Here is a 13152-nt window from a genome sequence, read left to right on the forward strand (position 1 = left end):
GTCCGTGTTCCTGCTGTATCCTGCCAGTCCGTGTTCCTGCTGTATCCTGCCAGTCCGTGTTCCTGCTGTGTCCTGCCAGTCCGTGTTCCTGCTGTACCCTGCTAGTCCGTGTTCCTGCTGTGTTCTGCCGTTCCGTGTTCCAGTCATTTTCAGTTAAGTCTTGTTTTCCTATTATTCCCTGCCATCCTTATAGCCTGTGGTTTCCTTCTTTATCTTGGGTCGCCCCTTTGGCTCTAGCTGTTGTGTCTCCATTCCCTCAAGGTCCTGCTCCTAACACTCCCTGTATAGGGGGTGATTCCATCTGGTCCGCTCGACCCCGGGAGCTCTAGAGTCACGACCCAGAGGGTCCACTCTCGGATTTCTGCCCGAGTACTTACAGAAAGCATTGGTACTGAAATGTGGTCTGTGGTTCCCACCTGCAGAACCACTCCTTTATTGAGTGTGTCTTGATAATTTCCAATAATTTCCATCTGTTCTCTATTCCATTTGCACACCAGCATGTGAAATTGATTGTCAAACAGTGTTGCTTCCTAAGTGGACAGTTTGATTTCACAGAAGTTTGTTTTACTTGGAGTTATATTCTGTTGTTTAAGTGTTCCCCTTATTTTTTTGAGCAGTGTATATATTTACAGTACAGCCAAAAGTTTGGACACACCTTCTCATTGAAAGATTTTTCTGTATTTTCATGACTATGAAAATTGTACATTTACACTGAAGGCATCAAAACTATGAATTAACACGTGGAATTATAAACTTAAAAAAGTGTGAAACAACTGAAATTTTGTCTTATATTCTAGGTTCTTCAAAGTAGCCATCTTTTGCTTTGATGACTGCTTTGCATACTCTTGGCATTCTCTTGATGAGCTTCAAGAGGTAGTCACCGGGAATGGTTTTCACTTCATAGGTGTACCCTGTCAGGTTTAATAAGTGGGATTTCTTGCCTTATAAATGGGGTTGGGACCATCAGTTGCATTGTGTAGAAGTCTGGTGGATACACAGCTGATAGTCCTACTGAATAGACTGTTAGAATTTGTATTATGGCAAGAAAAATGCAGCTAAGTAAAGAAAAACCAGTGGCCATCATTACTTTAAGAAATGAAGGTCAGTCAGTCCGAAAAATTGAGAAAACTTTGAAAGTGTCCCCAAGTGCAGTGGCAAAAACCATCAAGCGCAAACAAAGAAACTGGCTCACATGAGAACCGTCCCAGGAAAGGAAGACCAAGAGTCACCTCTGCTTCTGAGGATAAGTTTGTCAGGCTCACCAGCCTCAGAAGGCTCATTGCAGGTCAACAGCAGCTCAGATTAGAAATCAGGTCAATGCCACACAGAGTTCTAGCAGCAGACACATCTCTACAACAACTGTTAAGAGGAGACTTTGTGCAGCAGGCCTTCATGGTAAAATAGCTGCTAGGAAACCACTACTAAGGACAGGCAACAAGCAGAAGAGACTTGTTTGGGCTAAAGAACACAAGGAATGGACATTAGACCAGTGGAAATCTGTGCTTTGGTCTGATGAGTCCAAATTTAAGATCTTTGGTTCCAACCACCGTGTCTTTGTGCGACGCAGAAAAGGTGAACGGATGGACTCTACATGCCTGGTTCCCACCGTGAAGCATGGAGGAGGAGGTGTGATGGTGTGGAGGTGCTTTGCTGGTGACACTGTTGGGGATTTATTCAAAATTGAAGGCATACTGAACCAGCAAGGCTACCACAGCATCTTGCAGCGGCATGCTATTCCATCCGGTTTGCGTTTAGTTGGACCATCATTTCTTTTTCAACAGGACAATGACCCCAAACACACCTCCAGGTTGTGTAAGGGCTATTTGACCAAGAAGGAGAGTGATGGGGTGCTACGCCAGATGACCTGGCCTCCACAGTCATCAGACTTGAACCCAATCGAGATGGTTTGGGGTGAGCTGGACCGCAGAGTGAAGGCAAAAGGGCCAACAATTGCTAAGCATCTCTGGGAACTCCTTCAAGATTGTTGGAAGACCATTCCCGGTGACTACCTCTTGAAGCTCATGAAGAGAATGCCAAGAGTGTGCAAAACAGTCATCAAAGCAAAAGGTGGCTACTTTGAAGAACCTAGAATATAAGACATAATTTCAGTTGTTCACACTTTTTTGTTAAGTATATAATTCCACATGTGTTATTCACAGCTTTGATGCCTTCAGTGTGAATGTACAATTTTCATAGTCATGAAAATACAGAAAAATCTTTAAATGAGAAGGTGTGTCCAAACTTTTGGCCTGTACTGAATGTGTATATATATATATATATATATATATATATATTAGATAGATAGATTAAAATGATCTGCCGCGTACAGAGTGACAGATTATAATAGAATAAACAGGATAGAAATATACACATAGAATACATATATATATATATATATATATATACATATATATATATATATATATATATATACATATATATATACATGTCAGTAACACACACATATACTGTATATATGTATTTATATTGCACAGAAAGATAGATAGAAGAAAAGCCGGTAATTCATCTGCCGGCTTCTGTAAAATCACTGCAGGAGCCGACAGGATAGAAGAAATGGTTTACATACAGTAAATAGATGTAGAATAGGTAGATATATAGATGTCAGTGACCAATCCAATTAGTAGTGTGTGTCTGCAAATTATGGGACATGTGTATAATTAATAAAAGATTCTTTTGGGGGAAAAAAATGGCATGGACTACCGTGCAATTTTTGAAACCAGCATAGGGAAAACCAGCGCCTGGGGGCTGATATTAATAGCCTAGAAAGGGACCATGGTTATCGCTCCCCCCCCCCGGCTAAAGGCATCAGCTCTTAGTCCCCCCAGAAATGGCTCATCTCTAAAATGCGCCAATTCTGGCACTTAGCCTTGCTCATCCCACTTGCCCTGTAGCGGTGGCAAGTGGGGTAATAGTTGTGGGGTTGATGTCACCTTTGTATTGTAAGGTGACATCAAGCCCACTGCTTAGCAATTGAGAGGTGTCAATAAGACATCTATCCATTACTAATCCTATAGTTGTTACATGTTAAATAAAGACACAGCCAGAATAAAGTCTTTTAATGAATTAAAACACAACACTATTTTCCCATTTTATTCTTATTCCTAATCCATGCAACGCCCTTGATCTCCTGTAAAAAAAATAAAAATAACAAATCAACAATATACCCATCCCTGTCCGTCGTTGTGTCCCACGCAGTAATCCATATCTGGGGAATATACAGTTTTCAACCAGGATGGTGCCAAGATGCGACTGCCCCGGCTGAAAACCACTGGTGAATGAGGAGAAGCCAGTTCTTTTTCCCACGCTCCAGAGCTCAGTGCAGTTCAGGCTGTGAGGGAGCGCAGCCTCAGTGACATCACTGCTAGTCACTGAAGCTCCGCTCTCAGCAGCTCATTCACAAGTGGTTTTCAGCAGGGATGGTCGCATCCTGGCATCGCCCTGGTTGAAAACTGTATATCCTCCAAATATGGACTACTGCGTGCCTTCCCAGGCTATAAACTTCTGCCCCCAGTCGCTGGCTTTCCCTCTGCTGGTTGCTAAAATTGAGCGGTAGCCCATGCCCTTTTTTTCCGTAAAATAATCTTTTATTAATTAAATACATGTCCAGTAATTTGCATACACACTGTACTCATTGTATTTGTCACTGACATCTATATATCTACCTATTCTATATGTATTTACTGTATGTAATCCATCTCTTCTATCCTGCCGGGTCCTGCAGTGATTTTACAGAAGTCGGCAAATTAATTACCGGCTTTTCTTCTATCTATCTTTCTGCGCAATATAAATACATATATATGTGTGTGTTACTGACATGTATATATAAATATATGTATATATTTCTATTCTATCTGTGAGGGTGGGCCAGGGTGGTAGTCATGGCCAAGGACTCCAGCTCCCTCGCACCCTGGCCTCCCCTCACATAAACTTGGTGCTCCTAGTCAGCATACCTGTGTCTTCAGGTCCAGCATCGTCAGGCTCTCTTCTGCGCTACTTGAGGCTGTCTGCAGACGATTTCGCAAAAATTGAGACACAGTCCATTTGAACTTGAAACTGAACATCTTTACTGTTTGCATTTCTCAGCACATCCTAGCATTTCACAGCATTAAACACAGGTTGCACAGCACATGTATCTTCACCTTTCCCTGCACTACTTGCCACGTCCTCTAGTACATTACGGGGTAATAGCGCCTTTGGCGGTACCGTAGCTTCCTCCATATTCAGACTCACTCTATTTGGGGTTCCCCTCGTCCGTTTCGCCCTGGAACGAAGGGAATCAGCTCACGCAATGACCTGCCACATATTGGACAATCTGAGCCCTGTACTCTTCCCACACTGCTTTCTTTCTTCTCCAAACTGCTGCAACACCAATACTTAATACTGCTCTCCGGTCCTAAGGATCCCCCTTGATGGCTGGGTTTCACTGCTTTCTTAACATTGCATGGCACAATGTAGCCTGGGGATGGCTAGCCCAAGTGAGCTGCATGGGTACCCTGGCCCCAACTGACATCTATATAGAAGTCCTTCCTGTCTTATCCACCGTGCCCCTCCTGATTAACTATTCACAAGTTTATCTGTGCCCCCATTTAGTGGCTAAATCAAGCCCTGCGCTTTCCCTATAACAACACATACATGACGGTCATATGTATACACAGCAGAACTTGCAATGGCATAACATTGTACAGACAATTACCTAGGACATATTTAAAGGGGTGGGGCATACAGTAGTTTCTGCCATCCCTTACATATCTATTCTATTCTAACCTGTCAGTGTGATTTTACTGTACACCGCACATGAATTACCAGCTTTTCAAAGGACACCAGTGCGTAAAAAACAGACAGCACTCGTATGCTGTGAGTGCTGTGCATTTTTTTCCTCACACCCATAGACTTGCATTGGCGAGACTCGGCCGATAAACACATAAAATCGCAGCATGCTGCGATTTTACTCGCACGTAGAATACGCCAGAGAAAAAAAAAGCAATGATGTGAGCTTCCCTATAGATTAACATTGGTCCAAGTGCTATGCGATGTTTTCTCGCATAGCAGTCATCCGTATTATACGCTAATGTGACCCCGGCCTTAAAGAGGACCTGCCACCAGGTCAAAAGAGTCCAGTTTTTGCTCTGATATTATTCCTTCCTCTTCCTTGAGCATTCCATTGTTTTGTTTTTTATTAAATCTGCCATATGGTTTCAAAGATATACTTCTTTTTAGTTAGTGATACTTTTATGGTCTTACCAATGAGGCGTTGCTCACCGCAAAGCAGACTAAATGCATTCCCGCAGAGAATCTCATGATCAATGCACCCTTAGTAAAGATCATAAAAATCAGCGACGAATACAAAGGTCCAAATTTCAGAAACATATGACTGATTTAAAAAATAAATAAAAATTGGGATACTATACATTATGAGAATAACATAAAAATAAAAACTGGCCAATTTTGACTTGATGATAGGACCTCTATAAGGTGAGATCATGGACTTGAACTGGAGATGATCACATCAAAATAGATTGTGATCACTCAGCAGTACAGATTGCAGAAGGCAGCAGGCACCGTAGCACCAGGTGCACTAAGAGAGGGAGTACACAAAGGATCACATAGACCACTAAGGCGACGTTCACATTTACGTATATGTGCGCAGCGTATGATCTGCATGCGCAAATGCATGCCGAAACGCATACAAACACATGTTTACACAGCGTTTTTTATCCGCATCAGCTTACACATAACGGCAAAAAAAACGCTGCGTGTGCAGGCATTTTTCGCCTGGGTTTGCGTTGTTTATGCAAATGCGCTTGATATTTACAGAAAACAGTTCCTGTACATGCGCAGTCTGAAGTACACAAGAACATCGAACACATGCGTACACATGTCCTTGCGTACGCATGCGTTCCCATAGACAGTAATGTGCTTTTTTAACGCACTCATCCGCAAGCGCATGCCTGCACATATTTGACGGATTTTTGTTGCCTCCAAAAATGCAACATGTTGCGTTCGCCGTGCCCCGCCGCACACAACGAAACGACACGAGTGCGCAAAAGCATGCAAACGCATGTCCATGCGTACACCATGTTAAATATATGTACGCATGACGCATGCGGATCTATGTGGATCAAACTCTGCCCACAAAGACACAAATGTGAAACCAGCCTAATCCCTGACAGCAGATGTACAGGAGATTCAGTTAACGTATGTTGGATTCCAACATGCCCGATAATTTTGTTCTATCTTGGAATAAGCTTGCTTCTCTTTGTTGACATTGACAGATTGCAACATCAATCCTGCCACATCAATCCTGACAAGGAATGACTCTGAGATGAATATTCTCTTACTAGATGGTGGCCAGATTCTAACGCATTGGGTATTCTAGAATATGCATGTCCACGTAGTATATTGCACAGCCCACGTAGTATATTGCCCAGCCACATAGTATATTGCCCAACCACGTAGTATATTGCCCAGTCACATACTATATTGCCCAGTCACGTAGTATATTGCCCAGCTACATAGTATATTGCCCAGCCACGTACTATATTGCCCAGTCACGTACTATATTGCCCAGTCACGTACTATATTGCCCAGTCACGTACTATATTGCTCAGCCACATAGTATATTGCCCAGCCACGTAGTATATTGCCCAGTCACGTAGTATATTGCCCAGTCACGTACTATATTGCCCAGCCACATAGTATATAGCCCAGCCACGTAGTACATTGCCCAGCCACGTAGTATATTGCCCAGTCACATAGTATATTGCCCAGTCACATAGTATATTGCACAGCCCACGTAGTATATTGCCCAGCCCGCGTAGTATATTGCCCAGCCCGCGTAGTATATTGCCCAGCCCGCGTAGTATATTGCCCAGCAGGCGTAGTATATTGCCCAGCACGCGTAGTATATTGCCCAGCACGCGTAGTATATTGCCCAGCACGCGTAGTATATTGCCCAGCCCGCATAGTATATTGCCCAGCCCGCGTAGTATATTGCCCAGCCCGCGTAGTATATTGCCCAGCGCGCATAGTATATTGCACAGCCTGAGTAGTACATTGCGCAGCCCATGTAGTATATTGCCCAGCCCGCGTAGTATATTGCCCAGCGCGCATAGTATATTGCACAGCCTGAGTAGTACATTGCGCAGCCCATGTAGTATATTGCCCAGCCCGCGTAGTATATTGCACAGCCCACGCAGTATATAGCAATGTGGGCATCATATCCCTGTTAAAAAAAAGAATTCAAATAAAAAATAGTTATATACTCACCTTCCGTTGGCCCCAGGATCCAGGAAGCGTTTACTGACGCTCCTCGCGCGCTCCGGTCTCAAGAGTGCATTGCGGTCTCGCGAGATGATGACGTAGCGGTCTCGCGAGACTGCTACATCATCATCTCGCGAGATCGCAATGCATGGACCGGTTACTGGAGCGTCGCGAGGAGCGGGAAAGGCCCCGGAAGGAGTATATCATGATTTTTTATTTTTTTAATTATTTTTAACATTAAATCTTTTTACTATTGATGCTGCATAAGCAGCATCAATAGTAAAAAAGTTGGTCACACAGGGTTAATAGCAGCGTTAATGGAGTGCGTTACACCGCGGCATAACGCGGTCCATTAGCGCTGCCATTAACCCTGTGTGAGTGCAGACTGGAGGGGAGTAAGGAGCGGGCACTGACTGCGGGGAGGAAGGAGCGGCCATGTTGCCGCCGGACTGCGCCCGTCGCTGATTGGTCGTGGCAATGGTCGTGGGCGTTTTGCCATGACCAATCAGCGACTTGGATTCCATGACAGACAGAGGCCGCGACCAATGAATATCCGTGACAGAGACACAAAGACAGAAGGACAGACAGACAGAAAGATGGAAGTGACCCTTAGACAATTATATAGTAGATATCTTTTTATCAGTTTGATGTAAAATTGCAATGTACAATATCTATTAAGAAGGACGGTACCTTGCAGATCCTGCGGTATGTCCCCATCATACTGAGCACTAGAGATGACTTGTTTTTGTTGATAGCTGAGATGATCATACTGGTCAGGAGTGACTGCTATGGCCTGGTCACTGGTGAAGCAGGAGAGCTGAGCCGGACTGAACACAACCTGCCATCAATAATATCCATTCAGTGCAAATGTACTGCCACTGCTTATACACAAGTACACTAGCCTGCTCTGGTGTCTGTGTGGAAAGGATCCTCAGTGTGCACTAATGTGTCTTGTGCAGGAAGTTTTCATCAAAGCAAAAATATTTTTGGTTAAAAAAATAATTATTAACAAGTTTACTGCTTTGTATAAAGTGTTCCTTTTACACATTATTCACCAGTACACCTAATATAATGATAACAGGTCTGCTTTACACACATACTTACAGCAAACTTTGGTGCTGAAATAAGAGATATTGCATCAGGGGTTAATCCTTGAATCTGATCTCTTATCAAAGATGACAGAACGATGTCTGGGAGGCCAGCTAAAAAGTGTTCATGTGAGAAAAATAAAAGATCGAAGTCAGTAGCATATATATTTAGCAAATATTGAAATGACCCTCCACACCCTATTATGATGGCTGTTTTTTCCACCCCTCAGAGCGGTTACGGATCACTCTTGCCAGCGATTCTGCTGCGCACATCAACAGAGCAGCTCTTCTTTCCGGGCTGCTCTGTCGATCAGGCGTGACTGCTAGTGACATGCTAATTGACAGATGGCTTCTCACAGGCAATGAGGAACAGGCTTTCAATCAGCATGACATTGGTATTCACAACCTATTCTGTGACTATACTAGGCTGCTAGTATAGATGCTTGAGACTTTGTTTCTATGGCTGTCTCTATGTACCAGTACTCACAGGAAGGACCAACACTTGTATTCGTAATATATAGGATTTATTCCATATTCTTCTCAAACACCAAATGTGCCGTGTCATAGCTTAACAGAAGCCTTTTTCATACAGCATACATATTATGTTTGAAAAAGGCTTTTGATAAGCTGACACTCGTCACTTTTGATGACTAAGAAGAATATAAAATAAATCCTATATGTCACGAATAAAGGTGAGTGCCGTTTTTTTGTGCTAATTTGAAGTGGGAAATGCCATCTCTGGACTTGAGCACCACCTCACCTTGAGTGTAGTCTGGGATTATAGCAGTACTCACTCAAAGAGATATCATCAGATAGCTTGAACTCAGCTATAGAGGAACATATGAAGATTCCAGAAGAAGGTTTATTTTCAAGCTGAGTTCTTGTAGTCATGCAAAATTGCAGTAGGTAAAACGACCATTTCTGAACCAGAGGTGCAAGACATGAGGTTCTTAAGATAGCAGATATACAGAGAATGAGAAGAATTGAGGGGATACTGACATCAGCGCTAAGGAGGCAGACTGGGAGAGAGGGAGGACAAACTTCTAAAAGGCAAACCTATTGCATAGCAATGCATCAGCAAGAATACAACATAATAATATATGATCTCCATGTCGTGGGACATCACACGCCTCATCAACAGAGCAGAAGAGAAGCATCTGCTCTGTTTACATGGCGAAAGCAGAATCGCCAGCGGGAGCGTTGTGTGACTGGGCAGAGATTGGTGGTGGACAGAACATGAAGGTAGTTGCCTGTTAGTTCTTAAACCCATAGTAAAAAAAATACATTACTCTCGGAAAACCCCATTAACGTTTTTCAATGACAGCATGGTAAGTGCAAGAATCTTTTCTTTATAAGCTCATTTTTTACACATCCTGTACACATCTTGACTCCATTTCTACCAAGTAGAGAATTCAGCTAGCCAGCAGATTATGCATTAGTGTCTATCTAGTTAAGAATAATAGGATGAACTGAGAAAAGAAAGTGAAGAATAGCAAAGGGCGTCATAATTAGTAAGGTATATGAGTATCTTGCAAAAAGAAACATTGCTTTAGCATACTGTATATTCTGATGAAATTAAAATGTAATGGAAAGACAAGCTATTTAAGTCCTCGATCTCCTGGAACCACTCAGCCTGGTCCTGCTATGAGTGCACCAACAGCTCTATCAGCCGGCTGCATGCATACATATCATGCATAACCAATTATCTTCATTTTCAAAACTAATAAACGTCTATACCAATATAAAGTTATTAGAAATATATACATTTCTGCTGTTTTTACTATTTTAGCAAGGACATTCATTTGAGTTAGCTACCAAATACAAGGACCCTACTATTACTCACCCGCAAGAGTTCCAATCTCAGTGAAGATCTCAGGACCCCATCTGCTAACTAAGCCAAATGCCGAATTATATGTTAAGAGTTCTGCCAAAGTCTCCATCTGAGCCTCAGTGCACTTCAATTTTAAAGTGCCCACAAACACAGCTGCCTGGCTGCAAAAATAAAAAGTAGTAAAATTCTTCAATTAACCTGTCCATACTCCCAGAATCACAGAACTGGGATGTTACAAGTGTGAATGAGGTGTGACAATGCCTGCTCATCTAATTCATAAAAAGATAATTCCAGAAGTGTTCTCCAATCCATGACTCAAGTACATCTCTGAAGACACATGCCAGTTACGAGATGCTGCTAATACTAATTCTTTAAGAGGCAAGCGCCTCTTAATGAATTAGGTGCAACATACTACAGCAAGCCTGTTCACTAAGGATGACTTGCACAATGCCTATCTTAATAAATTGGCCCATAATTGTAATGACTGCTCTGCCAGGGAGTGTTCTGATCCAAGTATGCTTATGAAGATGTTAAAACCGAAGAAAAAACCCGAAACAATGTCCCATGATGAAATATATAACAATATTTATTAAAAGATATATAACAACGTGAGGTAGAGTGAGGAACAAAATACCAAATGAGGGCACTACACCAGGGACATACAAAATTGTAAAGGAGTGGCACCAATAAGACACATATCAGCAATTAATATAAACACAATGGTATAAAAATGTATATATGTGTGCCATAGGTGAAAAACCGTAATCAACAAAATAAACAATATTCCAGGTAAAATACCAAGATGAAAAAGATAATAAAGTGCAAGTGCATAATAGAGGACCCCCTGACGAAGGCAGACGTCGAAACGCACGTCGGGGCAGGGCGCATCCTGGGGACTTCTCCTATACTGCAGCAGTTAAATACCGGGTGGCTTTTTTCCTTGGTACATATATGCTGTTAATACTTGCATTACATACATCTTATTACTGTGCATTAAACCCCCACATCACCGGTTTAGCCACCCCATCTATTATGCACTTGCACTTTATTATCTTTTTCATCTTGGTATTTTACCTGGAATATTGTTTATTTGGTTGATAACAGTTGTTCACCTATGGCACACATATATATATTTTTATACCATTGTACCATTGTGTTTATATTAATTGCTTTTATGTGTCTTATTGGTGCCACTCCTTTACAATTTTGTATGTCCCTGGTGTACCTCATTTGGTATTTTGTTCCCCACTCTACCTCACGTTGTTTTATATCTTTTAATAAATATTGTTATATATTTCATCAGTGGACATTGTTTCAGGTTTTTTCTTCGGTTTTCACTTTAATTTCCGATTTGTCCGTGTCAAATTCCATTGGTGCACATTGGTGGTGATGGTACCCCCTCCTATGTGATTTTCATATGTGTACCGTGCCTTGAGATCTGAGTATTTATGAAGAAGTTAGGATAGACAGCTGTCAATTCACTATGCCAACTACAATCTCGTGTGTGGCCACCTTAGTAAATGTTGCGAGAATAGTATGCTTTTATTATGCTACGGCCGGTACATTTACTTTTATTCAAACATAGAGCATTTTTATTCTATAACTCATCACGGAATGGACAACATCTCCTTTTAAAAAAAAATCATTAATATGTTTAAGGTTGTGTGCCCACGTTGCGCTTTTAATGCGCTTCTGCTGCGTTTTTTGCCATAGCGGAAATGCATAAAAACGCTTAAAAACCGCATTCCCATGCAAACCTATGGGATTCCGCAGTTGCTGTGCCCATGCTGTGGATTTTCCTGCTGTGGAATCGCATAGCTGTAAAATCCGCAGCATGTTCATTATTTCTGTGGAATCGCGGCGATTCTGCAGCCATAGGATTGCATTGAAATGCTCATTTTATGCATGTGGCTATGCCCACCATGTGTAAAGTGAGCGCTTCATGTGCGGATGGTACCCGGGTCTGGAGGAGAGGAGACTCTCCTCCAGGCCCTTGGGAACCATATTTCTGTAAAAAAAAAAAAAAGAATTAAAATAAATAATATGGATATACTTACCTTCTGATGGCCCCCAGAGTCCTCCCGCCTCTCAGCGGTGCATGCGGTGGCTTCCGTTCCCAGGGATGCATTGCGCGAATCACCTGGTCCTTCTCAAATGTCCTTCATGCAAAGCATCCCTGGGAACGGAACGTACTGGGAGCACCGTTGAGAATGGGGGCCGTCGGAAGGTGAGAATAACCATATTTTTTATATTATTTTATTACTTTTATCATTCTATCTTTACTATTGATGCTGCATAGGCAGCATCAATAGTAAAAAGTTGGTCACACTTGCCAAGCACTATGCTTGACAAGTGTGACCAACCTGTCAATCACTTTTCCAAGCGATGCTTCAAATCGCTTGGAAAACGCAAGCATTCTGCAAGCTAAAAACGCTTGGAAAACGCTTGTGTTTTGCGGGAAAACACATGCGAATTCCGCATGCGTTTTACCCACGGCAGGGAGTTGTGGAAATGTTGCGGACATTTCCGCAACGTGGGCACATAGTCTAAAGAGTTTTGCAGTCTCGTGTTTCTATGTCTCTATAAACTTCCAGTCTCACTGCAAAACCATTGTCATTGTATACTCAAGCATTGTAAAAGAAATGCTAGTAAGCAACCAGAACTCTTGGGGATTTATTTTCTTTAACTCCTCCACTCCAAGACCACAGAGTAGATGTCCAAGAGCAGCCAGCTCCATAAGATCCAGGTCCGATGAGCTTTTCTTGTTCTGATGAAGGACACTGAATGTCAATGTTTTCATCTGCAGAAAAAAAATCAGAAAACGATCAAGAATATGAAATGTATTTATTTCCTGATGCTTATATAGCATGAACATATGGTGTAATGCTGTACAGAGATTGTCACAATGATTCGGGAAGTATACAGACAATTTTACTGTAAAAAGACAAAAAG

General features: G+C 42.2%; 1 protein-coding gene across 1 annotated transcript in view; it reads right to left on the reverse strand.

Moving 5' to 3' along the window:
* The window catches only part of STRC (stereocilin), a 176421-nt gene that overhangs the window by 20959 nt on the left and 142310 nt on the right, over window positions 1-13152 (reverse strand). Inside the window, exons 15-18 of the mRNA XM_069766138.1 lie at window positions 12858-13000; window positions 10213-10361; window positions 8386-8483; window positions 7972-8119 (exon numbers count right to left, since the gene is read on the reverse strand). Of these exons, the coding sequence (XP_069622239.1) occupies window positions 7972-8119; window positions 8386-8483; window positions 10213-10361; window positions 12858-13000 (538 nt within the window). The remainder of the gene's footprint in view (window positions 1-7971; window positions 8120-8385; window positions 8484-10212; window positions 10362-12857; window positions 13001-13152) is intronic.

Source organism: Ranitomeya imitator, chromosome 4 (assembly GCF_032444005.1).
Source record: "Ranitomeya imitator isolate aRanImi1 chromosome 4, aRanImi1.pri, whole genome shotgun sequence".
NCBI lineage: Eukaryota > Metazoa > Chordata > Amphibia > Anura > Dendrobatidae > Ranitomeya > Ranitomeya imitator.